General features: G+C 31.8%; 1 protein-coding gene across 25 annotated transcripts in view; it reads right to left on the bottom strand.

Moving 5' to 3' along the window:
• The window catches only part of LOC141446931 (diuretic hormone receptor-like), a 323691-nt gene that overhangs the window by 34665 nt on the left and 261091 nt on the right, over nt 1-27935 (bottom strand). For 21 of the 25 annotated variants that reach the window (XM_074113932.1, XM_074113929.1, XM_074113923.1 and 18 more), the window contains 5 exons: nt 25366-25422; nt 23471-23633; nt 13598-13799; nt 6920-7010; nt 3383-3476 (listed from right to left, as the gene is read on the bottom strand). In XM_074113932.1, coding sequence (XP_073970033.1) covers nt 3383-3476; nt 6920-7010; nt 13598-13799; nt 23471-23633; nt 25366-25422 — 607 coding nt within the window. Of the gene's footprint in view, nt 1-3382; nt 3477-6919; nt 7011-13597; nt 13800-15776; nt 16009-23470; nt 23634-25365; nt 25423-27935 lie in introns of those variants that run through there. The other 4 variants (XM_074113940.1, XM_074113941.1, XM_074113943.1 and 1 more) reach the window with 2 other exon arrangements.

The raw sequence follows: 27935 nt of genomic DNA, 5'->3' as shown, positions 1-27935 counted from the left end.
GAGGAAGTACTTAAACGATTTTGACTTCCTTAACAGTTGGAATCATCAGAAAAAGAACAATCTTTTTTTTGGCGGGGAATCTATTCTGAGTCCTCCAGTTTTAAGGGAAGAGAAGTTATTTCTGCAGAAAGAAATGATAAATGCAACACTCAAATAGCGTCTTCCATAATTCTAGCATTTTTTTATCAGAAAAGTAGCTTTAAAGGAGCACACTTTTATACTGTCTGTAAAATTATGTTGGTGAATAAAATATATATAGTTGAAAATTGTACCTAGGCTACAAATAATCTCTGCTGCTTGGTGATTTTCATTTAACACACTTAATAAAATTAAACTACTTTTTCTACTCTCCCATAACTTTGCTCTAAAAAAAGTATAATAATAACAATAAAATTCTAGACGAAAATAAAATAAAGTTGTTAATAAAATACACTTAATAAAAACAAGACATCTTAACCTTAGGTTACTATTGTCAATATTTCCGTAGTCTTATAGGCGTTAATAACGAGTCTTTTATTTTACGCAATAAAGAAATATTTAAGGTTGGAAATAAATAAAAGTCTTTTACCTTTAAAGAGTGGGTAAACATAAAAGAATTTTATAGTAATGACAAAGATAAAAATAAAAGTCTTGCAATATGGACACACAAAAAAGATGATATAAACACAAACACACACAATTGCATAATGCGAATGCGCAGAAAACTGAAATGTTGAAAATGACGCATTAATCGTCGAAGCGACCAAGATGAAGTACTCTTTCTAAAAAAGCTATACTTAAAGTATAAAGAGACAACAAAAAATGTATAAAAGGTTTTGTTTAAAGAAATATAAATAATCTAATAACACATATTCCTCCTCATCAACGCTGCACTATACCTAAATAAGGGCTCCAAAGAATAAAAAGAGGCGGTAACATCCACACATCATTACGCCTCACGGTGCCCCCATTTTGGAATTGCAGATAACTTACCCGCATAAAACTTATTCAACCTTTCTTTAGATTTGTTACAGAAAAAAATAGTGATCTCTTCAGATTTGAAATTATACAGGCAGACCATTATGCATATATTCAATAGGTTACATAAACATCCACAGTTTCATAGTCGTATATTTTATGGTCATACATATAAAAAAGACAAGGAGTCCCTTCTGGTATATCTAAAATAATTTGTCTTTCCCTCAGTTCTGTCTTAACCACTTGTTAAGTATGGTTTAAGAGTGTTCTTTGGGTTTTTTATTTATTTCTTTAAAAATTCTGATGAAATATAATGTAAACTTTTCATTAAAATTATAAACAATGTTAGCAAGTTGTGGTAAAGTTTAATAACAACTAAAAATTCATAGTTTCGTTAAAGAAAAAAATAAGCAATAATTTTTAAATGAATTATAGAAAGTTAATCATTGCACACAGAATTTGGGTTTCGTAATGCTTTAAACTGCAGTAGACCCGCAGTGTACTAAAACATTTAGTAAATGTTTAGTAAGTGTGTAGGGAGGGGATAGATTAGTTGAGTGGTTAGCGTTATACTGGATTCCAACGCGAAAATCACGGGATTCGAATCCAGCTGATGGTTTTTACGATTTTCTGTTCCTAGAAGCTTCTTACAGCTCACTGTCCGGCGATGGACAGTGTTGGCAGTAACGAGAGGACACTATCCGAAGATCGGCTGTGCATTGGAAAAAATTCCGGGCACCAATAACCTCACGACGTTGAAGCGCCTTAAATATAAAAAAATAACATAAAATAAAAAAAAAGAGAAGAGGTTGAACCTGTAGCTGCTTATTTAAACTTTAAAGATTATACTCATCCTTTTATTAGAGTTTATAGTTGGAATAAAAGTTAGTTAATACACTACTACGTATGCAATCACTAAATAACAAGTTTATAGAAAGTCGGAGCCGCTTTTGAGGAAAATCCAAAAACTAAAAAAAATAATTGAAGTTAAATGATTTTGTCAAAAAAGCTTATTGTCGTGCTCCATAAACCAAATACTTCCAGCAAATGTGAGTAACCCTAAAACCCCATGTATGCTAACAACACAAACACACACGATTGTTCGTACTCGAGAACCACAAAATAAATATTTTCGTTGAAAACAAAAAATTGGAAAAGTTAAAAATAAAATACTTTTAATAAGTGTATGAATGCTTTCGGTTATAATGAGTACAAGAAAGGAAAACCTAATTTTAATTCTTTTGGGTTCCTGAGCTCTGCTATACTAAAAGAAAGTATAACTCTGGAAAATAAAAACAAGAGATTCCTTTATGTTATTTATATAACACTAACAAGCGAAACCGACTCTGAGTGAGCGAGAGTTATAGAAAATATAGATATGTATAGAGTGAGGTACGTCTAATTTCCGATCAAACTTTCCAGACTAGTCTATGTACAAGCGTAAATATTGGAACAGATTTCACAGCTTCTCTAGAATATAAAATGGACTAACCTTTTTATGACTATTTATTTGTTATATTTCGTATTCAGAATGCAATCTCGACATCATTTCTAGTTCACCACTTTGCATTCTAAATAAAAATAAATGTACTACTTTTTGTTTAGTAACTTCAAAAAAAGAAAATCAGGACAAAAATTATTATATAATTTCAAATCATGCAACTTTTCATCCTTGAAAATAGTCAAGTCCTCTTGGATGCCCAAGCTAAAAAGAATTTAACCGAAAGGTCATTAAAATTGTCTGTAAAAATGCTATTATTTAGCCTATTATTATGAGATGGAATCATTTTAAAATTTAAAATTAGACAATGTGGTAAATCCTCCTAAATTTGAAATACTTTTTATTCTCTTTATCTTAGTTCCTTTTAAGTAATTAGCTACCTAATTTTAAAAACATTCTTCTATTAAGACACTTCAATTTCATATCCTGTTTGGACTTTCAAGGGTTGGCTGTATCAAGTACTCCTTTATATCAACAATCTGGAGAGAACATTCCTTTGGATTTCTCTTACTCGGCAAATGTTGAGATCGACTTTAAAAAAAGTTCAACCACACCTCAAATTGCCTAAATTAATTTTCCCAGAAAATTATTCAAATAAAAACTTATCTAAACATACGAAGTTTTTAGATAAAGAACGACGCATTTGAAAAAATAAAATCTCAAGACAAAATAAAATCCTTTTTCTTTGAACTCGGAATTTTAGAAATAAAACATCCCTCCTTGACACAGAACCGTTCATTATAGTCAAGTAGTCTTTTACAGGAAATGGTTTTAAATTTAAAGATAACATTGTTTATAAGAGCGAGATAGTAATTTCTGTTTGCAGTGTAATCACATAGTCACCTCTGTAGTGTTCAGTTTTAATAAAATTAATATTTGAATAAATAATAGTAGACAGTTTTTGTGTCCTCTTTGATTACTAACCTTCTACAAACATCCAAAAGTAATTAGTCAGGATTAGGTAATGTAGTAGTATGAACAGCACCATACATATTGCCGGGTCTGTTTTAACGTACACCTGCAAGCATAAATTTAAATTACATATTTACTAAGTTATATTAATATAAGTAGCAAATAAAAGGATTTAATGTTTCTTAATCTACGGATATTTTAAAATGGTTTAAATTATTGTAAATTGCACAATTATTGTAATTATTAAAAATAAATCAAAGTTAATCCACGAATAGTCTTTTTAATATTTCTTAATACTTTGACTTAAAGATGCATTATTCGAGACAATATTATTTCTCAGAAATGCATGTTTTGAGTTTCCAGTAAAAAGCAAAAAAGTTTCTAACGTTCAGAAACATCGAAGACAAAAGTGCATTAAGTTTATAGTCTAATTGTGTTCGATAACTTGAGCAGTAAATGCATTTTTACTTTCTCTTGCAAGAGGAAATACTGCAATAATGATAAATTTTAAATAAATCCGATAAAAAGTTTCAAATAAATTGTAGACATGAAGGATCGAGATGCACAGATATAGTGTTTTCTTTCATAAAAGATTTTACTCACAATATTTTTAGTCAATAGCGATTGCTGATGTGTTTTCATAAATTTTCGCTATTTGTCATATAGATAAACCCTTTGATTTGATTAATATCAACTCAGTTCTCGTAAACAGTTTATGTTCACTCCGTGCACGTTGAATATTCTGATCATAAGATATGCAGAGCATGTAATATAAATATCAGTGCACTATAAAAATAAGTTCTGACCATAATTTTCAAGTACATACAATTTCAATTTGTAAAAATCTTGATTTAACGTTATGTTTAGCCCTTGTCTAGAATGTTAGGTAACCTTCTGAAACACTACGTCACATAACCTGACCAAGAAAATCAAGGAGGTAAATTTGAATTTATAACCCTTAACGTTTATACATAATTTAGAATATGCAAAAAGTAGGAATGCAGCTTTAAATTTACTTCTTTTCCATGCAATAAAAAATAATTTGTCTATAAAAAAAAGATTCTTTTTTTTTTATTATTGAAATTTGAAATTACAGAGAAGCACTGAGGCTCTTTTCTGCCAACAAACTATTTTATTTTTTTGCATAAAATAAATTTGAACAAAGAAAGGGAGAGAGAGAAAAGAAACTTCGGTGAGTAAAGCATCAAAATTTGGACACCGACGTCCTAGGGGATCAAAGAGTGAGAAAATAAGATGAGAGTCACTTTAACATTTTTTGAGAAAAGTCCAGTCACTTTTCGACGCTACGCACATGTTGTACTACTTACCTACCATCGGTCGTTCATGTCTGGTACATGATTTTTTAAAGAACGATCCAGATCGTAGTTTGTATTTCTGGAGGAAGTGTGAAGTATAGAGTAAACCCTAAGAGCGTGGAAAATCCTTTAATCACAATATCCTTGAAAGAGTGTTTGAGATGCGAAGAAATAAAGTACGGGAACATTAAAAATTCTATTATGCCAAGCAAAAAGAATTGTAAAAATTATCTAAATAATACACAAATAAAGAAGAATTGTATTTTCTTATAGTGAGTAACGTATGAAAAAGTAGAATATTAGAATAAAAGGATACGCAGGTAGAAAAGCCTAAGCAGACAATGCAGCGACATAAGCATGTAACACAACGTATTATTTATTCAATCGAGTTCATATTTTCATGTAAATAACGCACAAAGCCTACTCGAGACTTGGAAATTCACTCCATGAAGAGGAAAAATGATTTTTTTTTTTTTAAATCTAACGGAATAAAATAGACTAAAAGTAAACTCATCAGCTAAGGAAGAGCTGAAAATTACAAATAGGAATTATAATTAATTTCGTTGAGAAATAGATACAGTGATTTATATAAATCCAACTGATCCGTACCGAAAATTAAACAACCAAAATGAATTCATTTCTGAATAAAATTTTTTACATAAATAAAATAGCGTTTTGTATAAAAAGTACATATATGTAACGATATTTATATATGTATATCTGAAATAAATATTTATTATATCTCCATTATTCATGAATTATTTTCATTTTTTGATTTATCTATGTCACAATAAATCTGCCTTCTAGAATGAAAAATAACATAAAAAATTATCAATGGAAATAAATTTATCTCGCGTTTATGATTTGTTTCCATGAATGAGAAGCTAAAAGAAACCACTCCTAGGTGATTGATGAGCTATCTTCGATCGGGAGTAGCATTCTCGCGATAGAACCTAACTTTCTATACAAGAGAATTTTGAATGTCTTCTTGCTTCGTACACTAAAATACATCTCCTAAATCCTAATCACTTGCAGAAGTTACAGCTCAGTACACATCTTTTTTTCAAGAGCATCTTTCCTAAAATCCAGAAAATAGAAATAAAAACTGTACACTCCATGATTTATATTGCGGAGAGTATTTATATGCCACATACCTGTCTCCATGCTGTCAATAAAACTAAGATCCCAGAACGTTCACATGTAAACTATTGATCGCAGAACACAAAGTAAAGCATTAAAAAAAAAAAAAAAAAACAAGAACTCGAGCTGATTATTGGATTGAAAATCTTATACATCAAACAACTAATTGCTATCGCTCAAAAGCGTCTCTACTTAAATGGCTCTACGATTCTTGGAAAGACGTGGTCTTCTCAATGAGCCTAATCCAAACGTGCCTTTTCTACAACTATCAATAAGAAATTTAGAGGAGTTTCGTCTGATGCAAGAATGAATTTCAATCTCCAAACTACTCTGTGCTTCCTTGAAGAAGAACGTTCGGGCGTTCAACCTAAATTTTAGAACCTTCGTAAACATTTAGTCTATTTCGAGATTAAGAAGGTTCGCAATTTTTCAGAGGCGAATTTCATCGCATAATTATTTATTAAGTTTTTATATAATCCTTAATTTCTTTACCTCCTATGGTCGACTCCTTCAAAGTATTTATTAGAACTTCCATTTTTTTCTTTAATCAGGATCCGTATGAAGTATTTCATTGCAATTATGAGATGTTCTTGACTTTCAATATAGTGTTTTTTATAAGACCACAGAAGACTTACAGATTTCTCACCCACTTACGTTAATTGGCGGCACAGTTGACGCCCACGAAAACTTTGGAGATAGGTGAAGAAATTCATCAAGAATTAAATGAAGTAAAAAAAAAGAGAAAATAATAGAAGATGTTTTGTATTCAAATCTACAAAGGTCAATTTTTAGCAAATGTTCTGAACAGTTTTAGCAATGTCAAGAATGTTCGTATCATTTCCAGAATTTGATACAGGACACTTGACAAGAAATTGAAAGAAGAAAGTCATCTTCACCATGGAAAATCTGACTGACAGTAGTAGATTGATGAAAATAAGTCAACCCTTTCCACAGCAACCAATTAGCAAAGGGCTGACAGGCAGTATACAAATATGAGTTCACCCACTAGGGTATATATAAAGGTTAAATAATCTAGTTTTTTTAAAAAAAATGAAAGGACAAAGAAAAAACAAAAAGAAGAAGATATATTTACCTGAATAGAACTAAGAATCCACATTAAGTCAGCCAGAATGTACGTGCACATTAGATTCGTGTGTATTGTATTTCGCAAACACCTCAAGTCTCTGTAAACATAAAAATAAAAGAAAAATTAAACATCTATTATTACACATTGTTACTTCTGTGAAGAGATAAAAAATTGTTATTTTTTTTTATGGCGAATCGAGTTGCTGACAATTTTATTTTTAAAGTAAATTTATAAAGAGGGATTTTTTTTTCTCCTCTCACGAACTTAATTGCTTGCAAAGGAAGGATTTAGGTTTGTGACAGGGAAGTATAACTAAATATGCCCGTTGAAACTAAATTTTCTTCCATTTGGGAAATTTAAAAGCAGTTCTTTTTTCTAATCTAACTGCATGCAAGAGTTGCATAGTGCAACGGTAAGAGCAAAAAACCAATTACGCACTTCATCTGGGAATTTTATAAATATTTATTCAAGCTATACACCTTAAACTCAGCGTAAAATAAATAAAATGATTATTGTAACGTCACTAGCATCCAGCAGTTTCGTACCATCGACTTCGAAATGCCACAACTTCATTCCAAACACCGCCTTCTTCTCCGTTCTGTCATCAAGACAACTAGTATTTACCCCAACCGTTTGTCCATTGTAGTTAAATAGGCTCAATTTATTATTTAAAAGTTGGTCCTAATTAACAGCTTTCCAGCCAAATAAGCTCTAAAGGGCCGAAAAATGACGAGATATCTTCCGACCTGCTGCAGGGTCTTCTACACAGAATATCTATAGATTATTGCCCAGATCATGCCCACCGAATTCTTGCACCAGCCTAATTTTAAGAACAGCCTTCCCAGATCAGATATTTTGCACAAAAATATTGTTGTTTTTTTTTCTACCTTTTTCTTACCAACACAGCCTTGGGCATGATTGAGAAAGTTTGGGCACAGTCAGCACTATTTTCCACCCATCCTTCGGGGGTGGAAAAATGTTAGAAGATTAAAAACATTGCAGCTATTTAGTGATATCATTAATATCAATGGAAAAGTGATGAAGAAATAAAATAAAACATTGCTTTACGTTTAACTACCAATGGGTATCGTGGACGGAGACGACTAGCAAACTTTACTATTAAGTTCTCATATTAAACATTAAATAAAATCCAAGGCCTAGACCGGGAATCGAACCCAGTACCACAATACACATTAGCTTTGCAGATCTCGCCACTAACCGCTCGGCTACGGTGGCACCTAAAATAAAACACTAAAATATTTTCATAAGATATTGAAATCTGTACAGTCCTGCACATGAAAGTCTCCATTGTTCTCCAAATAAATTATTTACATTAAATTAGATTTGGAACAAAGCCATAAGTGAGAATATTTAACACAGAATGTCTCTACATTCTAAAAGCAAAAGAGAGGATACTGTACAACTGGGAATATTCAGGGTTGTATATTCTATTTGAACAAAGGTAATTATGAATATACTTTATTATTCAAAGAGGACAAGAGATGTGAACATTTATAAATGAAAAAAGGAAACGCTATTAAGATCCCTCTGTACGACTACGATTACACAAAACTGTCCAAACTTGCTCTTTTCAAACAAATTTTTAGTTAAAAATAACTTCAAAAAAAAATAAGGGCAATGATTTAATAAGAATAATACTAATTGTGTGAATTTATCCATTCTTACGATCCTATATTTTACCTCAACTTGATTAAAACAAATCAAAAAACTTTCCAATGGTAGGAGGCTTGGAAAATCTCGAGTTACTACCTAGGATATTAGTAAACTGAAAAAGATGTTCTTCGTTTTTTTTTAATTTTTTCTCCAGTTATTTTAATGAAAATTATTATTTTTTTTAAATAAAAAGTGTCCACGCATCGTGAATTTTGTTCCTGTCTTATGGTTTTTATTTTGCTGGCACTTGGATCACTGATTCTCATCCATACAGCTCGAAGAACAATATCTATCACTTCGTTGTTTCAGTTCACATTCAAAAATCACAAATCTACAGATGATAGTCATTCATCTAACCTACAAGCCTTGGATGTCAAGCAATAACGAGTCTTTAAGTTTCTACAGCACACTGTAAGATAAACTTAAGACCAGGTTCGCCAAGCCAAACGTTTTGGAAAAAGGTCTTAACATAATATTAATTATAAAATAGAAAAGAAATCAATGGAAAGCTAAAACTGTAGAGTAAGGCATTTGTTGCCTCTGATGTAAGAAATTCGAATGTCATTTTTCGGTTTCCCCAATTTTGTTTAAAAAAATGACTGCAATAAAGTTTTTTCTTAGAATATTAAGGCTGAAATACAGAGATTTAACAAGTTTCCGCTAAACCTTTACGAACAAATTACTATTTCGTGGCCAACAAAACAACAAAAAACAAAAAAGAAAATTAATCTCTTACACTTTTAGCGAGAAAATTAAATACCAAAAAAATCAAACTTTAAATCTTGCCAACCATCGTACTTTCTTCGTTATTAAATCGAAATTGCTACGTTTTACTAATAATCTTTTATCAAATTATATTACAAAAGTTGGATGCTGTTATATGCTAGCATTTATTTATTCCTTTAAATAGTTTAACAAATAACTCAGTTACCCCAAGATAAGTGGGTGCAGAATGTTGGAGCTGGAAATTCTTTAGACCACAAATACTCCTTAAACGTTCTGTTTTTCATCGATCGCCTCTGGCAGGTGGAAGGTATCATGAATTAGTGGTTAGGGCATTCCTTTCTTGACTTCTTAGAGCTTAGACAGATCACTGACCACAACTAACTACCAAGCTTTCACTTTATTGTCTGTATATTTATCTCTTCACTCTACTTATACTTTCCTAATAAGGTAATTCAATTTGATATAAAAGCGTCATTTCAAAATGAGGTATACTTCTGGAATAAAGAGCTTTTTTCTTTTATACTATTTCTATAAAAGCTTTAATAAAATATAAATAACAAATATTTCCTTTTGGCTTTTCAACATTCTTTTTATTATTATTAAAAATAATTTATAATACCACTAATTTGAATGTTGTCTTTGTTTGCTTTATTTATTTTTCCTTCTTTCACGAACACTGACCGGTATAATAAAATGTCCATAAAAAATAAAATTCCCAAGTTTTCTTAAAAATATAGGGAATCTTCTAGAAGTCTCAACTACATTAAGTACACGCATTGCCTAATCTTTTTTTACTTCTCTTAATTTTAACATTACTTTATTAAAAATGAAACTTAACTGATCATTTTAAGTTAAAATTAGGAGTAATATTTCTTATATCTGGCGCCACGGTAGCCGAGCGGTTAGAGGCGAGACCTGCGAAGCTAATATGTATTGTGGTACTGGGTTCGATTCCCGGTCTTAGGCCTTGGATTTTATGTAATGGTTAATAAAAGAAATTTACAGTAAAGTATGTTTGCTAGTCGCCTCCGTCCACGACACCTAAAAATGGTAGTTGGACGTTAAGCCCCGCCTGAAAAAATAGCGATTACTTTACTTTACTTTATTTCTTATATCGTACAATTGAGTTGATATGTGTTTTCATTTGTTTTATTTAGTTGTTTTTGTTTTCGACTGTTTTGTTTGGTTATTTCTTCTTAATTTATTTTGTCTTCAATAGCTGGAACAGCTCAGTTGCGAAGACCTAAAGACTCTCCACGAATCCTTAGAACGTTTGGTCAGAAGAAGTATTTATTTAGGGGCAACATTCGATTTACAAGTCTATTTACTGCCTTCATAAGGTAATGGCAAGCCATAGCTCAACTAGCCGCACGTCTTGATCCAAAATAGGTGGACCCCATGACGGCTTAATCTGGACGCACTTTTTTTCTATAAAAAAAAAAACTAGAAGGGGATGGAACAACAGTCATCTTTTGACTGTTTGCCTGCGGAACAGGTGCCGCCTTATGCTCTATTTTAATCTAAGATAACTTCAAAAACAAGCAAAGAAATTTTTATAAAACTTTTAACGACTTTAATACAACTCTAAAAAGGAATCTTGAATAAAGTTTGGTTAAACGAGAATAAAGAGATGTTTTTTCTTCCGGTTTATATATTCGGTACAAAAAAGTGGAAAATAGAAAAAAGGTACCCTTAAATAATCGAAAAATGCTCGTGATGGAAAAATTATTCTTAATGGAATAGTACAATATTTTTAAGCAAAAAGGTTACGTTTTCTTACACTTCAGAGATTCATACGGAAAGCGAACCATATAGCAAGAGCTACCCCAGCACATGTACCTAGCAGCAAAGCCCGTCTGTCTGCTTAATATGCTAATCTCCATTCTAGTTATAACCCCCGCAGTCTCTAATCAAGTATACATGAGGCCATTTGTACACAATAAGGAAAACATATTCGTGAAGAGGTAGGACTATAAAGTTAATACAGAATCCTATTGATTATAATATGCAGTTTAACTTCAAACATTCCCAAGATATATTATTTCAGATTGCATTCCGCCAACTAAAAGGTGGATGTACGAAGAAGAGGGCATTGTGTTCCCTGTTTTGTCAAAGCCAAGAGTTCCTTGTGGCTATTTGAACCAAAAGGTGAAGGAAAATATCCTTATTAACTAAACTGAAAATTATTCGAATTCCAAATTGTTTTAAAAACTGAGTAAACTTCAAACAAAGTAAAGAGCTTCCCACGCCAAAACAAAAACAATCCCAAAACTCATTGCAGCGCCCTCAACAATAAATAAAAGTTGCCAGGACTTAATTTTAATTTCAACAAAATCAAGTTTTTTGTTTTCACCAATAATGTAACAGGAAAAAATTAGTAATGTCACACTTACAATTCTTATTTCCTTTTTTAACTTCATAGCTAAAATAGTGTACGAGCTAAATTGTTTCGCGTATTATTATGTATTAAAAAAAAGGTGATAGTATTCTGCCAGCTAGAGAGTAAGTATTAATTGTGTAGCCTAGACATCCTCTCTGCAGGCGTATTTCATATTACAGAGGTAATTTAAGAACATCTAGTAATCCTATAAGGGAAATGGGCCTCGGTTCAGTTTCTTAGAATAAGACGTCACTGCAAGATTAAAGCAAATAGCAAATAATATTAAATAAAAACAAAATCTAATTTGAAAATGTTCAAGAGAAACTAAGGAGAGTTTATATATTTTCCGAACTGCGTTTTTAACAAAAAATACATTAATACAGAATAAACGTTTTAGAGAATGATCTAAGCCATTGCTTCTTAAACCTTTTTTGCGACCGCGGCCCCTTTTTGAAGTAAAAATTTCTTGCCGACCCCTTTATTTTAATCAGGCTACAAATACTGGCAATTAAGCTGAATCTTGAATGTTTGTAGGACCATCAAGATGTATGGCAAATTTTGGGCTTAGTTTAATTCTTTCCATTAATTGTTGAAACAAGTCCTCAGCAATTTCTGTAATCATTTTACAAACTGTATCATTTGATAATGGAATGTTAAGCAGTTTCTTCTGCACACTTTTTTCCTTGAATTAACTCAGTAACTTTACATGCTATGGCAATACAAGTTCCTTACCAATTGTATAAGTTTTTTTTTCGCTTTTGCTATTAAAAACGATGCTTCGTAGGATGCTACTAAGTATTTTTCCTGGATCGTAACATGTTTTTCAAAACTTGTTAAAAAAATTTTTTTTTTTGATCCAGTCAAAAGCCTTTCATAATATTCGACTGTTTTATTTGAATGGGTAGGATGCTTCGTTTCCAAATACCTTTTTAATTTTGTGGGCTTCTCCAGATTAAACAAAGAGGTTTCTGTTTATCGGGATATTTATTAAAAGTAAACCCGTATTGTAGGAATGATTCATTGTATGTTCTTTTTTTTGGGGGAGAATCTGGTTTTGTTCTTGTATTTTCGTCTTATTTTACGATGTACTCGAAGCCACTTTGGCTTCTTCTTTTTAGGATTCACATTTCTTAGCTAACTATACTACGTAACGTACCCCATTTCCCTTTTCTCGCCCTTTTGTAAGCTCCAGCCCTTGCCTCTGCCTGATTAATATTCTGAAGGGGAGGCAACCCCTAGCTGTACTCCAGCGAGGCAGTAGGGGCACTACTAAAGGCCCCCATAATCAACAGGCAGGCCAGTCTCTACACCATAGTTAGAGCCTTGATGGCCGATTGTTGTTCAGTCTTCCTCTACCACATCCCCACCAAGGCAAGGTGATAATTGGAATAACTGTTCGTGTGTAAAGCCATTGATAAGAAAAATGTAATTAATTTTTTTTTCCTCAAAAACTAGATTTTTACATAATTTTATTACAGACCATCTCCAAACATGAATTCCGGTAAAAACTCGACTTGAAAAATTTCATACTGCAAATGTATACCTTATCTCAGCGTTATATGCAAAAAAATAAATAAAATAAAAGTAGAACTATTGCAGCAAAACAGCAACAGTACACTTATACATAAAAAGAAGAAGAATTATGAACTAGATACATTACAAATTTAAAAATTTAAATCCTCTTTATATAGACGTTTAAGAAGCTTATACTTTTCACGTCATAGTGGCTTTATAAAAAGAACACATTTGCATTCAAAGGAAAAAAAGGGCAGGAAAAAGCAGCTTTTCAACGTTGCAAAACAGAATATAACTATGGGAAAAAAAACAAGAAATCTGCTTTATATAATTTTTTGCTTACAAAAATACACAATCTTGATTCAAAACAATAAAAGGTTTATGCTTACTTGTAATAAAGAAAAATCCATACTGCCAAACCAAGAGCAGTCAATGAAAATCCATATCCAACAGCGTAGATAGTTGATTGTACAATAATACCTTCATCGCTTAATATTTGGTTTGAAGTAAGAGTGTGTAGTTCTGAACATAAACCGTAATCGGTTTGATTTGCCCAAGTACCATTTTCATAGCAAATACGACTTGCATTTTCTGAAAAAAAAAAAATAAATAAATAAATAATAAAAATTCAATACAAAAATCTACATAAATTTTAATAAGAAAAAGATGCGTATTATTTCTCCACGACAGTGATAATCTCGATGTACTTTGTAGAAATATAACTGAACTGAAAACACTGTCACTTGTTAGATTTGTCACTAAATAATGTAATCAAATAATGGTATAACAGTAGGAATACATAATTATAAAAAGCAAATGTCTTATCTGATTTTTGACTATCACGTTCCCTCTTAAATGTCAATTCGGTGGAATAAAACGTTTTACAAATTGGTTTGAAATCTTTTTTTAAAACTCATAGTTTGAAAAAATGTGTAAGGTAAAAGATATAAACATCGAGAGTGGTAGTAAAAGAAAAGTCGAATATTCACGACTTGAGTCGTTCTTCACTCCAAGATTTTTTAACTTTGTAAATAAACTTCTTGTATAAAAAAGATGCTTTATAAAATAAAGATTATTGGTGTTCTCTAAAGAAACAGTTAAAGAGTTGGAACGACGGCAAGTGCAAGATTAAATTTGGGTTTCTAGTGATTTTCATTTTCAAAAGCATCAAAATCTCATTTCTAGTAGAAAATCAATTTACTTTGTTATGATCTAGTAAAAAAAATAAAAAGAAAAACCAATATACATTTTAATGGAAACATGAAATCTTCTTTAGATTAGTTTCATGCGTCTGTAATTTAAAAGGTAATTTCCAGCAATACCTATCGAATGCCCAAGAGAGTACTTTTACCTCTTATACCCAAGTTGGTACTTTTTGATGTTTATTTGTTACATGTCCTGTATATATACGACCAAATTATAGTTATGTTATTGATCAATTTATAGTTTACGGCATCTAATAACTATAGTTTTTTAAATAAATGTTTATACCTATATCCAAGTAACTTAGGTATATATTTTTTATGTTATTAGACTTCTGGTTACAACAAGAGCGTAAATTGAAAGTTGTAATTTTTTATGTTATTTATCGCGTAAATTTTTTTATCGCAAGGTATTTGTTGTTTCTTTAATATATGAATCGCGAGATCTTAACAACCCATCAGTGAGACTTTGTGTTACCTTGTCTCTAGTAGTTATTAGGGTTATTAGATTCAAAGAGTGAGATTTAAAAAAATGGTCATGAGATGGTGCCACCTTTCACTCTAGAAATGAACATAAGGTTAAGTTTAAGAGCATACTAGGGGTTGGATTGATCTAAAGAATTAGTGGCGCTGATAACTGGACATGCAGCTGTGGCTCATCACTTGTAGAAATGATAAGTAATTCAGCAGGAACAATGTAAGTTTGAGGAATCCATAGAATCTATTGCACATTACCTCAAAGAATACCCTCGCTTTGCGCACTGGGGATCTATGGAATGTTTCCATAGAGCAATTTCATTCCTTAAAATTACCCTAGTTCAAGATTGAATTTCGTATAAATAGAATACGTTATAATCCGTTAAATAGAATACAACACCAAGTGCATGGCAAGGATTTATGACCAGCAAACCCTTCGCTCACTGGTTTCTTTAATGTCAATAGTAATAAATAGATTCCTCAACTCTTGAATAATAGATTGACGTTTTCAAATTGTTCCGAAACGCTATTATTAGGTATTTTTGTAATTTCCTAATAGTTTGAGGTCTCCAGTGTCAATTCCTGTAATCATAAAATATATATACGGAGAACCTAGTTTATTTACTTATCTAGTTTTAATCTTCTCATAAAATCTAATAAATTATCAAACGTAAAATATTAACTGTAACACAGTTCAAAAGTTATCACTTGGTTTACTGCATTATTTGTAAGATTGCATATTTTTATTAAAAATATCTCTCACTAAACATCAAAAACTTCGCATGTTCTGGATCCCAAAAAGGACTTGGAAGAGTCAAGAGATCATTATAAATAAATATTCAATAATAACTATAAAAATTATAACAACTATGTATATCAGTAATAAAACCTGGTTGAGGAGCTAATGGCAGTTGAAGTCTCAAAGATCTGATACTCAAAGTTGAGGAACTAGTCCTGTTTTTATACTGACACTTCAGGGAATACCTAACGTTACAACAATCTAAGTGTTCAATGATAAATATTTTCTTCAGGAAAATGTCCAGAATAAAACTGTTTAAAGAAACTTGAATTGAAATGTTATATCCCTGTGCAAAAACAATTTTCATAAAATAATTGTTACATCTAAGTTCATCACGTTATTCAACACATCATTTTTGTAGCAATTTTCGAGAATATAAACAAACTCAGTAAATGGTACCTACTACTCCATTCCGATGGATATTATACAGATAATCTGATAAGGATGTAATACTCTTATGGTGGCGATAACTTTAATAATAAGAGGTACATTACTGGATTCAATTAATTTATTATGATCAGTTTTGAATTTAAAGTAAAAAGGTAACAGTCTTAAGGTAACGGTCTTGCAGTGCTTGATTACTAGTGCACTCTGTATTCTACTTTTGGAACTTTACTCTTAGTTACATAGCAGATTTTTTTTTTTTTTTGTCAATGAACCGTAGAGATGATTTGCCAAGACGAATAATATCTTTATTTAAATTCAGAGTTACGGTACGTAGGGTAGGTTTCGTTACTAATCTATGGACTGTTTAAATGTATGAACAAATTGGAAACATTTCCCTGATGCCTTATAAAACTTTTCATCTGACAGTACGATCTCCTGGGAAACTTTGTTGAACTGTAAGGAATGGAACCTAACTCTCCTCACATTAAAAAAAATATATTGACCAATATCATTTAACTGAGTTGAGAAACAAATTGCTTTTTTTGCGCAGTTAATTTTGTTTTTTTTTAATGCTTCCTGATGCGAAAATTTAAAAACATCAAAAGGTTTAATTTTAATCATTCTAGATTGTAAACTATGGCGAGCTGTGAAGGCTTCCTCATCCGGAGAGCTGGCGCAAATAGAACCCGACCAACCAAAGGAATTGTGGAATAAACAATGCGATAGGTACAAAAATCAAAGATTGTTACAAAACAATAAATGGTTGATCCGATTTTCAAATATGTAGAAATAGGGTTACTATTTTTCTTCTAAGGACCTCTGTTTCATCAACTTACAAGGATTTCTCACCATCTATGGCAGGATAAGGAGACATTTTTACATACTAGAACTAATGCAGACCCCTTAAGACTTCTTAAGTCACCCACCCATCTTATCATGAAAGATTGAGTGCTGAGGAGATTGTATGAAGATTTTGTGAGGATCATTGTCCGGGAAGAAATACTTTCTCTTAAGATTAAGAAAATGAACTGATTGATTGGGACTACTGTGAATGTTATGTTAATTCGGCCCTTAGTCCGCATTTGATCTAGATGTTTTTATTTTATTAGTGGAAAAATCCAAAGAAGCATTAAATGTAAATGGTTCAATCGGATGTGAACTGTGGGGTTCTGGGTGACATAAAACATTGTTAAACCTCACAGGGTTCAACAAAATGATTCTCTTATTAGTTAAACTTGGCAACCCTTTGAATCTTTGTTATTTATTATTATAATTGATAGTTCCACTTGAGAAATCAGGTTATAAAAATAATGATGACAGTAGAAAAACTCTTTCTTATATTCTAGTTAAATGTTCTTACTGCAGTGCTAAACTAGTAGGGCAGAGAGGTAGCCCCAATCATCCTTCAAGATTAAATGAATGATTCTGTCTGAAAACTCTATCTGTAATGTTTTGCTCTGTCTACCAGAATATATTTTAAGCTAATGGCCTTTTGTTTATTTAAGTAAAGTTATTGAAATTATTTGTTAACGAGAAATGGCTGTAGACTTATAGATGACAGTATTTTTTATAAACTAGGTAGACTTAAATGCTCGATTTTTTTATCTATGCTTTGTGAACTATCTGTAGTTTAATAAATAAATGGTTAGGAAATTGATTGATAATTGATCATCAGGCCCCACTGATTGAATCAGTGCAGAACACTACCAGATTAGAGATATTTAATTTTTAATTTCTTTTAACCTCAACTCTCATTACTATCAGATTCACAAGTACTAACTTTTCTTGCTATGTTAAATAATTATAATCCAAAAAACATATTTCTTCAAAAATACTTAAATGGTGTAAGTTTATTAAACGTTTTTTACTAATTTAAAATTAATAATATTTACCTGTATTCTATGATTTTTATCCGTAATAGAATTTTATATTTGTGGAAGAAATACGAGGGTACTCGTTTGAAAGAGAGAACCAAATATCTGGGTACTACAGTACATTCAACTCAGAGGCGTACTGGAGCTTTCAATGGAGGGTTTTTGCTTTACTTTATCATTTTTCATATGCGGAACAACAAAATCACTCCCTTAATGAGATTGCTTCTGAGAATAAGTCTATAAAATAATTTAGACAACATGATCTTTACAGTTATTCATAATTAAGAAAATAAGGTCGGAATGAACCTCGCAAATCCCAGACAAGAGGTTTTCGGAACGTTTAGGATAACTGGTCAGCTTTTCTTTTCTTTATATATAGAGAAAATATATATATATATATATATATATATATATATATATATATATATATATATATAGAGAGAGAGAGAGAGAGAGAGAGAGAGAGTTGCAATAGAATTGTGCTGCTGAATAGTCTGTGTAGATTAGACTAAAAAATAAAGACACTAGTCTATTTCTTATCAGTGTAAGGGGCGTACATGGCTGAGATTCAGCACTTTGGAGGAGAAATACTCATGCCTTTAAACTTTACTCATAAATCCCTCCTGACTCTTACGTCTATTCAAACAGATCTATAGAGGTGCTCCATCTTGATTGTACCACACTTCCCCTTGGCCGCAGCATCACAGGCTGGCCGCCCTACGGAATGAATTCTAAACTTACGATCAGATTTTAGATTAGACGATCATGTTTAAAATGTAGAACACAGAGAGATTTATGTTTCTACGCAGATGTAGGAGAGTTTAGCCATTTGATATTTTCTTAGAGCTGTAATTCCCTAAATAATAGTATTGTCTTCGTTACAATTACTTATTTTATTACATATTCTCGGAAAATATTTAATGTTTTACTAATGATTACATGTTACTAATGTTTACATGTTACTAATGTTTACATTTTACTAATGTTTAATGTACTCCATTTAATGTTTTACATATTTTCGGGGTTTTTAACCCCTAATATTCTCCTTGAATACGCTTTGTTACAGCATAAAGAATGATGGTGGATTAACTCACAAGAGATTCGGAAATTTACCTTCATTATTCAGCCAGATAATTATAATATTCACCCTGAAATTAGATTATGTGATAGTGTGATAGCTTTAACAGTTCTTATTTTTGGAATTTAAACTCATTTATTATTCATTTAAAATGTTTCATTGTGCCCAATCAGACGTTTACAGAGTAATGTCAAAGTGTTTTAATTAAATTATCTCAAATTTACGAGTAATTTATAATTAGTAATTAAATTAATTTAATTAGTTAAGGTAGTGGATATCTGAAAACAGAGTGGAAATTATTAATGACTTTTAGTCTGGTAAAAGAGAAATGGATGCGATTCAGTACGGGATGGGTATTGTAAAATAGATTGGAGCCCGGATGGCTGGGAGGAATGGGTAAATATTTCACACAGGGGAATGTCTTTGTCAAGAGAAATTGCCTGGAGGGTATACAATGAAGAATTGGACGATCATAACCCCCAAACTCAGGTGAAAGCACTGAGAATAGGAGGCAGAGGTGGAAAGATTGGCTTTTGTTAACACCAGCATGACCTATTTCAAACTACAGAGCTTAAAGCTCAATATTGTAGGTTGGTGAAAGGTAATAAAAGTTTTAGTTGCGTATATAACAGTTCAAAAGTTTAACCTACTGATAGTAAAATAGTGATCATACCTTTTCTTTGAGCCACCATCTTGCTACCGTACTTCGAAACATGAAGCTAAGGTTTTGGAGCAATTAATGTCTCCATGGTAGAACACTCGCTTTACTTTCTCTTACTTTACCCCGAGAGAAAACGAGAGAATGGTTAGTTTCACAGAAATTCCCCTTTTACCTCATAAAAAATACAATTTTTTTTGCACCCCCTAAAAGAACCTCATTTCCTAAAGAAACAGAGCTTATATGAGGTAAATATCTTTTTGGAAAAGCTTGAATAACAATTTCAGACTTATAAACAATTTTTCCCCAGATTCATGAAGAAAGATATAATATAAAAATATTTATTAATATAAACCGTATTACAATTTAGTGAAAAATTATATTTTTAGTTTATATTATATATATATATTTTTTTAATGCGCGTCAACATCTGTGGTATTTTCTTTAACTTGATTCCATGGAATTAAGAAAATAGCCAGAAAATTGGCAAATAAAGGTAAGCAGTCAGGAATAGTGAGATACAAGAAGATAACATTGGAAATCCATCAGGTTATTTGCTTTTCCTAATAAAAGGAAAACATTCCACCAACTTACAACTTAGTATAAACAGTATTTTCCACTTAACAAGTCAGTTAAATAAACCAACTCTACTATAGAACATACTTGCAACATTTATTTCCATACATAATCGTCAGAGAGGTGAATGAAAAAACTGACTTGTCTTAAGCCTTACTACAAATTTATTAAAATTCCAATTAGTTTAATATTTTCTGGAGAATCTCTAGTCAAAAAGGGGGAGCCATTAGAATGGAACAACTCTGAACATCCTTCGCTCTGGCGGTTAAAATCCTCCCTCGGCCATCCGACACTTATGAAAGCTTCCTGAGATGATATCAAATGTTTTCCCAAGCTCGCGTCAAATAGAGGAAAGCTAGGAAGCTACTTAATTCGAGAGGGCACTCGTCTCCGTTTTCGAAATTGAGTCATCCCAGTGCGGCCGATTCTTCTTGCACGGGTTGTATTACTTATAGGAGAAGCTATCCAAACCCTTTACAGGATGTGTCCACTTGACCAAATGAATTTTTAAATTTTGAGATTTTCTCTCAAAAGGTTATATATATATATTTAGTATAATAATTTCCTCTACGGAGGAAACCGTCCATTAACAAAACTGAAGGCGCTGTAATATTGACAGAATGCGTGTCCCTCCCCAGCCTTCAAAGAGTATAACTAAATTTTCAACGGAGAAATTAGATTTGAAAACGAAGATAAGATAATTATATTTTGAAAGGAATTACATAAATTTTCTACACAGATGCTAATCCTAACTTACTCAGTTATAAACAAACCAAGTTGTTTCAAGTAAACTAAACTAAATTAATGATAATAATATTGTAAGACTTGCTAATTATATATCCAGTAGGGTTTCAAGATTGGCTTGATTGTTACAAGAAGATCTTATTAGAATCAAGTAACTCTTCATCAGTAATAAAGACGGATAACAGGTGAAACCTCTACCATGTTTGGATCCACTCAAGCCAATTAATGTTCATTCTTATCGCATACGACAGCGCTTCATAATTCAATAATTTATTTTAGAGAAGTGTTTATATACTCCTTAACAAAAACTTACAGTTTAAAATGTTAAGTATAAGGGTTGATTAAACGCCAAAAGGTACACAAATCAGCAGTACCCAACATTTCATGAATACTTCATTGATATTATTTAAGTAATTTTACTGCATTAATTTTCATTAATATTTTTTAGAATTTATTAGATGTCACAGACCCTTATGCTGGCCGTCAATTTAAGTCAATTTAAGTTCATTCTTCGATTAAAGTAATTGTTACTTTATGTAGTAATCAAACGTTTATAATAATAGGTAATAATTAATCTGGCTTGACCACAAATAATTGTTTTCTTCTATTACATTCTCAAATTTCGATTCGAATGTCCATTTATGAAAATCGGTTCATTTGTCGATAATTTAAAACGATAGCTATACTTCCCCTCAACAAGTGTAAGAGCAGATCGTCGCTTTAATGTTACGTAGGGGAGCCCTAACCCTATCATCCTACCAAATTTTTTCAAAATCGGGCCAAGATTTACTGAGTAATTAGTGATAATAATTTTGGAGGGGCCTCACAAACATGGGGCTAACTCCTCTCCCATTCGATGTACAGCATCGAGACCCCCAAAAGGCACATCTACATAAAATTCCGAATCGAATGACACCTCATTCATGAAAATCGGTTCACGCGTTTAGGCGCTATGCAGTTTACAAAAAAGGTAACAACAATTTTTGAAAATGTCGTTTTTGCTCATTTTCGGCAACTTTTTTCTCAAAATCTATTATATCTGTGTTGTTGCAAAAAAATTACAGTCATAAAGGAGGATTTGCCCTACATTATAAAGAAAATTTGGGAATTTTATCTTTTATAGAAAAAGAGAAAAAAATTGACAAAGTTGGGTGTTTTTCAACGTTACGCTTTTTCGTGCAGTTTTTGACGATCAACCCTTATACAACTGTCCTACCGGACAGTTTTAATTTTGCAATTTTATACAATTTACAACCAGCAAAAGAGATGAGAGATATTAGGAAATGATGCAAATATATATGCACACAGCCAGTATACATATATGTAATGTGCACCCTAGAGGCATGAATGAAGTGAAGGACGACTATCCAGTGATGGAAGCTGTTAAGTCGCCATAATGATGAACGTTTACAGCAACTAACCCTCCTAAGAGATTGGCGTTATGTGTTGGAGATTGGCGTTATGTGTTGGAGATTGGCGTTATGTGTTGGAGATAGTCGCTACGGTCTGCGATTAGGATTTTGAAAGGATTCTGTTCTGGAGGATATGTTAAGAATGTCTAAATTTTAGTAGAGTTTTAAGTAGGGAGATTAGAGGTTATTTCAGCAACGAGAGGTATATTTAGGTCAGAGTAATATTGTAGGATTGGAGACATACTCGTAGATGGGAGCAATATCTATTGTTTATAGGATTTTAGACTGTAAAGGGAATTATGGAGTAATAATTGGTTTAAAATAATTATTTCATTTTATAAATAACAACAAAATATTTCAGATAACGTGTTTTAAATTTATGTTAATAATAATTGGTATTTCTGAAAGTTAAACAGGTTAATGAATCTTTTAGGCGGTAGTAAAATTCGCTGGAACAATAGTTCCATTGTTCTTTGGGATGTATAAGAGTTAATTAGTCGAATTTGTGAGAGTGCATGAGAGAGTAAGAGAGTCAAAGTTAAAAACGGTAAGGAGCAGAAGAATGGAAACCGTAAACGGCTATGATGCTCAAAGAAAGGATCAAATTGCGGACTAGTAAAGACGCAATAAGATCAATGTTGAAGGGATTTGGGAAATTTAATTCTTCGAACCTTTTTAATTGCGAAATTATTTCAGTCCTCCTAAGTCTAAAACGGTGATCAAAATAATGCTGTGTCAAAAATGATTGCATTTTGAAATGTACATGCCTTCTTTTATGCATTATCATATGCTTATTTGTGTTAAAATAAGTTTTTATTTAATAATTTCATTATACTCTAATGACGTTTCACACAGACTCCATGAGACTTTGCAGAATTTTTCAGAAATGCAATAATTAATAAGTTAACATTAATTATATTGAATATTGTAGGCATTGGTCCCCTAAAATATTACCTATCAATAAATTATAAAATTATTCAACCCACTATTACAAAAATTCAGCGTACGAATTAGTTATTTAAATGAAATTTAATTATTATAATAAATTTACTAACGATTAGTATCGTATTTGACATTGTCAATCTCAGCTACACAGGGTAGATAAGCCGTGACCCCAGGCGGTGTATTCGGCCAACAGAGTAGACCATCCCACGTGGTCGTGCAATATTCCTCCGATGGTGGCACTTCGGTTATTGAAAGATTAAAACATTTTTCTACCTGTAATAAAATAATAAATTTTTTATTAGAACTAAATCTATTTATTATAATAAATAATAATGATAGAAAATGACGTGTATGAAGTACTAAATCTTAATCTACCTATATATATAATTCATTTTATTTGAAATTTGCAACTGAATATGAGCCTGCACAACTCGATTAACTCCATAAAGCCAAAAAATGGAGAAATGTGATGAAATAATGTACATCGATTTTTTTTTAAAATTCCTGTTTATAAAATAAATTCAAATAAATTTACCGTTATCATTCAGCGTCTGCTACTGAATTTTTGAGTTGAATTATTGCAACTATTTACATTAGAGCACTGAATTAATCAAAATGGCTTCTGAAATCAATTATTTTTTATTTAATCGCCCAAAAAATTGTTGCCGTTTAATAGTGTTAATCTTTATTACTTGGGAAAGTTGGGAAAAAGATTTCGCTAGATCGCGTTAGAAGAAGTGGAGAATGATTTTTGGAAGAGTAGAAATATTTGTCATGTAATAGGTATATCTGTGATACACCCACTAAAATTAAAAAACTTTCTCGGGTGGAAATCCAGTCAAACGCCAGAGCAATGTCCAGCAAGATTCATGGGAACTATTTTTTGCTTAAAAGGGAATGAAACGGCGTCATAAATGTTAGTACTGAGTTGGCGAATGAGAAGCAAGAAACCAATGTTTTCGATAAGTAGGAAAGAAATCTTTAAGAAGAGTTCAGATATTATTTTTTAAAAAAAGACGTTCAAGTAATTATCTTATGATTAGTAAGCAAGGTGATAGATCAGTTAAATGAAGGAAATTGAGCTGGTTAATTGCTAAAAAACAAACAAAAAACTCAAAATTGTAATATTTGTAGTTGAGTTAACTAAAAAAAAAATTGTTTAAAAACAATTTTCAATTTCAGGTTAGAGAGAGAACAAAAAGTAATATCCTAATAGGCGATAATTTGGATTTACTGCCAACAGAGCGCTGCACTACTCAGGCAATTGCTGTTTTCAAAGGTATGGGTAATCAAACCACGAAAACCTCAACATGGACATTAATTTTAACTTAAAAAGCTCATCATGGTGGTAATAATTGATGAAATAATGTAATTAAGGCTACCGTTTATAATGTATGTTCATGAAATGTAAAAGAAGTATTGCAATGCAGCACTTTTTAATTGAAGTAATTTTCGCATTAACAGGGCGTTAGACAGTACTGAATACGTAAATTGATTAAATAATACTGAAAGCAGAAATCTTAACATGAACATAAAAGACATTAAGTGGTTTACATGAGCCAACTTACTCAAAATTAAAAGACAAATCCATAAAAAAGCTTGATAAAAATTTTCTTTTCCATAAAATGAGACAGTTGTTTTGGTGAAGAATTTTTTTTGCAAAAATAGGGTCGGATAACATTTTTTAATGCGTTCTTAAGCATACTAATTCTGAAATATGGGAAACGTTACTCCAAGGAACACCCATGATTAGCTGGAGGAAAAGGGGTTTTGATTGAGTTAATGGGAAGAAGTGGATTAAAATTTAAAGTGAGCGCTATATATTTGCTGTTACCTAAATTCGCTTTAATTTTACACTGATGTTAATAAAGACGAGAATTGTTACAGATTCATAGATATTTACTATAAATCAAGCAATGATTAATTCTGGATTATCATTACAAAGTAGAGCTGAATATTTCAAAAAACTATCAATAATTTAAAAATTGTGAATCAAATTACTTACTTCCTCCCTAAGTTTGATGATGGAATCCGTGAAATTAACATCAATACTCATTTCCTGCTGAAACAGAAAAGAAAATAATTACTTTTCAATGTTCGAAATAAAAACATAAAGATTCTAACAAAGAACTTTGGTTAATATAATTTTTTTTTTTTTAATCAGTTAAGCGGGGAATTTAGTTTTTTAAAAAAAACCCACAGTGTATGGAATTAAAATCAGACAATGACGTGTATACACGTCCGAACGGAGGGCAAAACAACCAAAAGTTTACAACGTCGTAATAGTCACTGCAAGCAATTTTTCTGCAATCTCTGTGGCTTGAGATTACAGAGCATTCAGTGCATTTCAAAATCAAAAACTCGTTTATTGAAATTGCTTTGTGACAAAGAGAATTATCGTGATGCAACACCCACTTGTTCTCGATGTTTCAATAAACGAGTTTTTGGCCAGTAAAAACATTCCTGTGGCTCCTCAGCCTCCTTATTCGCCTGACTTGAGTCCTTGTGACTTTTTTCTCTTCCCGAAGTTGAAAAATCACCTCAAAGAAACTCATTTTGGGACAGTCGAAAACATTCAAACGGCTGTAACCGACCAGCTGAAGGCTATTCCAGTATCGGAGTTCGAGCACTGTTATGAGGAGCGGAAGAAACGTCTCCAGTGCTGTGTGGCTTCAGAAGGAAGTTATTTTGAAGGTGACAATATAGAATCGTAATTATTTTTGAATAAAAAAATTTAAAAAAATCAGTCTCATTACTTAATTTATAGACCTCGTAAACGTGTATACAGTCAAACACGCTTAACTGGTTAATTTATGGCGATAACAATCTGAGTTCATTGGTGCCTTGTGTTCTTTCAGTGAACTGACCAAATCTCCAATCTAAGGGCCAGCAGCTGGATTTGTTCCTGGGTTCCGTAAGTTTACCCCGCACGCTAATCCCTTTCCTATTAACGATGGTTATCTTGATTGGAAAGATTAGAATCAAAGAAAATTATAAAATTTGGATGACGCCATGAACAGGATATCTCTACACAGGTTTCAGTATCATTAAGCAGATGAGATTTTAGTAATGAAGCGGAATCGTCTTCCAAAAGCAGCAGTGTTAGTAATTAAAATTATTTGTTGAGTTCTTTTCTTTTCAGTCAGAAGTCGATTTATAATACTAAGTACCATATACATTCAGCAGTTGAAAATGGAATTCCATTCAAATAGGTATAGAATAGAATAATTTGTTTTATTGTAAAGAAGGATAATGACGTTCCACTCAATTAACGACACAAATGATCCGCACATACAAACAAATATAAAATACTACTACATCATCAAATTACACTGATATACAAATTAAAATTATACTTCCTATTAAATTAATTACTTAATCAATTAAAGCTACAAAAATTGAAATAAATTTATTAAAACAGTCATATAATTGAAGAGAACTGTATTTATCTTGCAGAGCAAAGATTTGATATTTCTGTCACTTTTTATTTAGTCAATTTTTTTTTCACAAACTTATTTAAAAATGGACATTCGTAAATGAAATTAAAAGAAGATTGTCAAGATCATATCTAACTGTAGTTACAAGGCCTATTATCAATTTTTCTAAGATATATTTCCTACTGTAAGGTAATGCAACCTAAAGAATCTGGCCAAACAACCTTAAAAATTTAATTGGCATATCTAACAGTAGGATAGGTAAGATGTTCTTTTTGACAGAGTAACTTTAAAAGACCGTGAAAAAGTAGAGTTTTTTTTTCCGGCGCATCAATTGCGAGGGTTATTAGAACCTTTACGAGTGCACTGGCACATCAAGCCAAAACTTTCTTAAAGAAAACGTTGAAAAGTATTATTTCTTATTAATATTTATTTCCATTTTTTTGAATCAACTTTCTAAAGAGCTTAAAGTAGTATTGAAGACTTTTAAAAGGTGAGCAACGTAACCGCTATGATTAAAGGATGAGGGTCTTGGCAGGAAAATTAATGATTACTCCCAGGCTAGGAGAGATGTGATGTGGAGATATCGGCTGTATTCGCCATGTACAGGAGGGTTGGTGTCCTTGCGCAACACCAGCTAGGGTAGGACAAATGGCAGAAATGGTCGAACCAAGGTTTAACCAGGAATAACGACTTGTCAGATAGGAACTTAAAATCGAATATTACGTATTGGGTAGGATGTCATTAAGCTTCCAAAGTAAGCAAGGGTGCAAAAAGCTATTCAAAAACTTGGGTGAAGAATGACAAACCAGACAAATTAGGATAAAGGGCTAGAAATCCAAACTGGTAATGGAATGATAATTCTTTGGTTTTAAGAGTGAAATAAAGGCGTTTAAGCAGAACATTGCCCTTTAGTGGAAACCGCACAATGGGTCATCAGGATGATGGAAGTTCGCCCTGTTTATTGAGTTTTGGAACTCCTTGAAAATTTCCAGAGGGCGGCAAAGTAGGTAGTTCTTAGAACAATGTTAAACATATGGTTTAGGAAAAAAAAATTTTGCTTTCTTAGGAAAACTTCATAGAATCGGTAAAGTAACGAGGTTATAACGTGATGTTTGACTGAGGAGGCCTCGGACGATCG

This window comes from Rhodnius prolixus, unplaced genomic scaffold, assembly GCF_049639745.1.
Source record: "Rhodnius prolixus isolate KJV_2025 unplaced genomic scaffold, Rpr scaffold_7, whole genome shotgun sequence".
Lineage (NCBI taxonomy): Eukaryota > Metazoa > Arthropoda > Insecta > Hemiptera > Reduviidae > Rhodnius > Rhodnius prolixus.
This window is presented reverse-complemented; position numbering and strand designations above follow the sequence as displayed.